The 4,588-nt window shown below is 40.1% G+C and overlaps 1 protein-coding gene across 3 annotated transcripts in view; it reads right to left on the reverse strand.

Annotated features, from left to right (window-relative positions):
* DLC1 (DLC1 Rho GTPase activating protein) overlaps window positions 1-4,588 on the reverse strand; it is a 568,238-nt gene that overhangs the window by 393,805 nt on the left and 169,845 nt on the right. For all 3 annotated transcript variants that reach the window (XM_019526003.1, XM_019526002.1, XM_019526005.1), the window contains one exon: window positions 3,477-3,626. In XM_019526003.1, the coding sequence (XP_019381548.1) occupies window positions 3,477-3,626 (150 nt within the window). The remainder of the gene's footprint in view (window positions 1-3,476; window positions 3,627-4,588) is intronic.

Below are 4,588 nucleotides of genomic sequence, written 5' to 3' on the forward strand. Positions count from 1 at the left end.
ATATATATATTTTTTTTTTTCGGTTCACAAAAAAGCCAGTTGGAATTACAAATGGGATATCTGACCAGAAATTTTAGATTTAAAGCTGTTTTAAAATCATACTAAGTAGAGAGGCACTATAAGCCTTAAGTACAGTAGTCTAAAATCTGTTCAAAGTTTTCTATTTTTATTGTAAGCTATATTTAGTACCTGTTCTTCCATAGATCTTTCCTAATTCTTTGTTCAGGGATTGCATGGTTCCTTTTTTCCCCTCACATCAAACATCTATTTTCCTTCAGTTCTCAGATATAAGCCAGGTCATGGCATCTTTTCAGTTTTATATTATGTTATCTATCTTTCTATTGTCAAGGCAACAAATGTCCTTTTATTTGAACCAAATTAAGTATTTCCTATTTTCAGAGTATTGAAGACAACACTTTAATTTCCACCCATCTTTTTCTCCCCAAGGGATAACGTATGCAAGTTACAGTAAAGAACTGACTCTCCATCCTTAGTCAGGGGTCTCAGTCAGGTAATATTATGGCACCATAATAGAACTGTACTATAACTTTTTTAATACAAAGTAGTTTTACCTGAAAATTGTTAGACTGGAGACATGCAAGAAAAAATTCTGCAATCTGCAGAAATCATCACACTGTTTTTTCAGTCAGAAGCAATCAAAAAAACTAAGTTGACTTGGATTTATGCCTTGTCTCCTCTAGCTCAAAAATAATTTGCTATGATCCCTACTGCAAAACCTTCTTGAAAATGCATGAGTTGGCCATATTTAGAGGAATCTGTAAATCAGGTTAAATTTATCATAATCACCGCAGGGGACATTTTGTATATTTTCTACACTCCCTCATTTCAATGAGTGTTATGGAATTAATTCCAACTGCACTGTCAATGACATTTTTATGCTAGTTTGTTCACTGGTACAGGGATTAGGAGTAATGTGAAATTCATCCGTTCAGAAAGGCTGTCTTCAAAAAGTTTATGTATGAACAAAATCCAACTTATGCATAGATAAATGAAATTTAGAAGGCCTTCTCCAGAGCTCATACAGACCTCTGCCAAGGGGTGGACTTCATCTTTCAGCATAGCTGAATTTTAGATTATTTTCTGTACAATATGAAAACTGGAGTGCAATCCAAACTTAATGAGAGAGATCAAAGAAGGACTCAGGATGCAGCTAACAGCATACTATTTTTTTTCAGACATATTCATTGTTTTCGTTGTAATTTCACTTCTACTTGGATTTTGTGAGCTTCAAGCAACAGTTCAAAATATCTTTTACAGTAGTGTTTAGGCAGCATGTACTACTAATAAAAGAAATATTTAATGAATTCAGCATGTTACAATACCTCTATTTTAGGTAAATTAGATATCAAATATCAAGCTTTCTGTATTGCATTTGGAATGGATATCATTAATACAATGCAAGCATGAATGGAATGATATCATTAACTATATACTCTTCAACTGACTAAATAACTAACATTCAAATATGATAGAAAAGTATACTGCCCATAAATTTTAACTCAAATATATGGACAAAATGATAAATTAGAAAAAGGTTCATTTAAAACATGGTGTAAAGTAAATGATTGCTCTAAGATTTGAGGAAGAAGTGGCCAGTTTTTTTATAATTACAAAAGGCACAGTGGGGATAGACAAGATTAGCAAGAAGGCTATATTGTGATATCTCAAAACAGCCCCTGAAAAAGGTAATAGTAATTCTTCATATTATATGTGTAAGTCAATCTTTTCAATAAAGGTTTATTTATCAGCAGCTGAATTGTGTAGTCCCCACAACATAAGAACTTACTCAAATAAAAACAGTATATTCTGGTCAGAATAATATTTTAACTGAAGAATGATTTTTTAATGGAAGAATAGCCCCTGGCTGGCTCCCTGCCTAAAGTCTCTGGACAGCACAATTGTGAAGTAACAAAAGCTGCAGCTAATGCTTATTTTCATGTTAACAACTGCAAATCAAGTGGTATGTACATAAACCTACATTGTAATATTATTGATTCCTGTCTTGTTTATCTTAGTGATAAGAGGTAATAGAAAGAGCCTGACACCTTTTGAATTTTGCTGATCTCCCTCTCTTTCATCTGGGGCACTTTTAGGCTTCTACATGGGTGAATGCTAAAAAGATGCCTTGGGTACCAGTAAACACAGGCTCAGAAATGTAAAACAAAATGTAAATCACATCACCAATTTTATTTTGTAGGAAAAATAGTGCAATCTGCAATGAAAAGGCTCATTGTGACAGGGCCAAGCTCCCAGGCCCAATATCAATATCAGCCTGCCTTCTCTCTCTGGGCAAACTGCTTTCCTGCCATGCCTTGTTGTAAAGTAATCAGGATGTTAATCAGGAGGGAGGCTGCCCTTTGAGCGCCCTGCTGTTATGGGTGATATGTACATGCTGCGACCTCCCCTTATACATGTCCCATACCTCGCAGATGTCACACAGTGTTAAAATTTCTGGCTCAAGGCCAGGTTAAACTGGGCGCGCAGTTGAGGCTCTCACACACTGCCCTCATGGACTACACACACACTGCCCCACTCTCACTGGGGTCTCTTGCACTTCACCCTCTCTTACAGGGCCTCTAACGTACTGCCCTATCCGGGGCCACATTCATCCCGCCTTGCTCCCTTGAGCAACCCTGTAGGGCCATCAGGCTTAACCTTCATGGCTTGGCCAGCCCTGGCACACCCTTCTGGGCCTCTCCTGTGGCCCTCATCTGAATGGGATTGGGTGATTATTCAACTATGGGCCTACTTTGCCCCTCACTGGACCAATACACCAATACACTGGACCAATACACCCAATACTCCCTCAGGCAACTATTCTGCCCCTACACTAGGGCCTGGGGTCTTCCACCCCTACAGACTCCGGTGCTTTTCTTCCATAGTGTGCCTGGCCTCCACTCTGCCGTCTCCACAGGGCCTGGGGTCTTACACCCCTTGGGCTCAGGTGCTCCTCTTTGAGTGTGCCTGGCTGACCTCCAGGGTCCAACACCCCATGGGGCTCATGAGCTTCTAATAAGTGTGTCTGGCCTCCTACCCACCTTTCACTGGGGAGGTTCTCAGTCCTGGCATTTAAGTGGCACTGCCCCACCACAGGCAGTTCCACTGGGCCTCCCTACCCCAGCAGGGTGCAGTTTTCAGTCGTGCTCAGGACCATGAGGCCTCCTCCTTCCCTACAGCCTTGCCCTTACCCTTGAGATGTCCCTGGAGGAGGAGCTTTGCTGGATGATGTTGCTCTCAGGATGGCTGGTCTCAAACTGATATCCTAGCCTAGAGAGTTGGGCTCTAAAATGGCTGCCCTAATCAACCACCTGCCGGCTACTTGCTCTAGCCGTAAAGTGATGGAACACTAAAGTTGCTTCATCACACAGATGAAAGTCAGAAGATACAGAAACAGAAAAAAAAATAACTGAATACATTTAATTAGAATGAAGAAAAGAATCAATAAACAGGCTCACGGGTATGTGTCTCCGTTTGTACATTGGGGTGCTGGATGGTGAAGAGCCTGTACTGAGAGCATTTTCAATATCTTGATCGAGCTGGTCCAGTTTCATAAATAGCAGCACCATGGAGTCCAATTGTGACCGATCTCGATCTTCTCTCATTTCCTGAGGAATGGAACACACAATTATTGAATCTGAAAGGGCATTTCTTGGAAAGAATGAAAAGCTCTCTGTTCCCTAATTTTATCAAAAGACATTGAATAAGACACAGCAAATTCATTTTCTGGAGAGGGAAAGAAAACTGTTTTGTATCGTCAATAGGCCGTTCATTGAGACTGAGTGCAAAAAAAAAAAAATCTTAAATGCATATTAAACACACACACTTTAAAGCAACATGTTATGAAAAAATATATAGTATTATTTATTATAAAACTTCCCCAGTGGCTTCTTTTATTCATGCAAGTAATATCCTATTTGAAACTATCACATAAGCTTACTCATCTTTCCAACACAAACAGGTTCATTACTTTTATGTGAAATAAGGATTTCTTTCCTTTTGACTGACAAATATATATTACTATAAAACAGAAATTCTGAATGTAAGATTGAAATGTAAAAGTATGCAAGGCAAGCCATTTTCACCTGTGAATGTCTCTGGCTACCATGCCCTGTAGCACAGATCAATGCTATTGCACCTTTAAGTTGTATCAATGTGCTTGGAAGAATCAATTATTTGAAGAATTTTTGTCTTGGCTGTAAAATCTTGCTGTACCTTAAACATCCCTGCACTCTAACAAATACAAGCTGTGCTGTCTTCTTCATAGAGTCTAATACAGGGAACAGGACACTCAGGTTGCCTGTACACAAGTATGGAGGCTGCTCCAATGCTTAATTGAATCTGCTGGAGTGTGGTAATTACCGTGCTCCAGCAGCCTTTTGTGTCTTGTGTATCAAAATGGTGGTGGTGGTGGTGTGTTCAACAAGCTTTAGTTCAAGTGCTCCCACCATCATTCTGAAGTGTGGGTAGGACTGTCCCTAGAGGGAGTGCGAATCAGGGCAACCACTCTGGGCCTTGCGGAGCTGGGCCTTGCAGCCACATCCAGCTGCTTGCTACACCCCCCCCCCCC

Source organism: Gavialis gangeticus, unplaced genomic scaffold (genome assembly GCF_001723915.1).
Source record: "Gavialis gangeticus isolate Ggan-Ray unplaced genomic scaffold, GavGan_comp1, whole genome shotgun sequence".
Taxonomy (NCBI): Eukaryota; Metazoa; Chordata; order Crocodylia; family Gavialidae; genus Gavialis; species Gavialis gangeticus.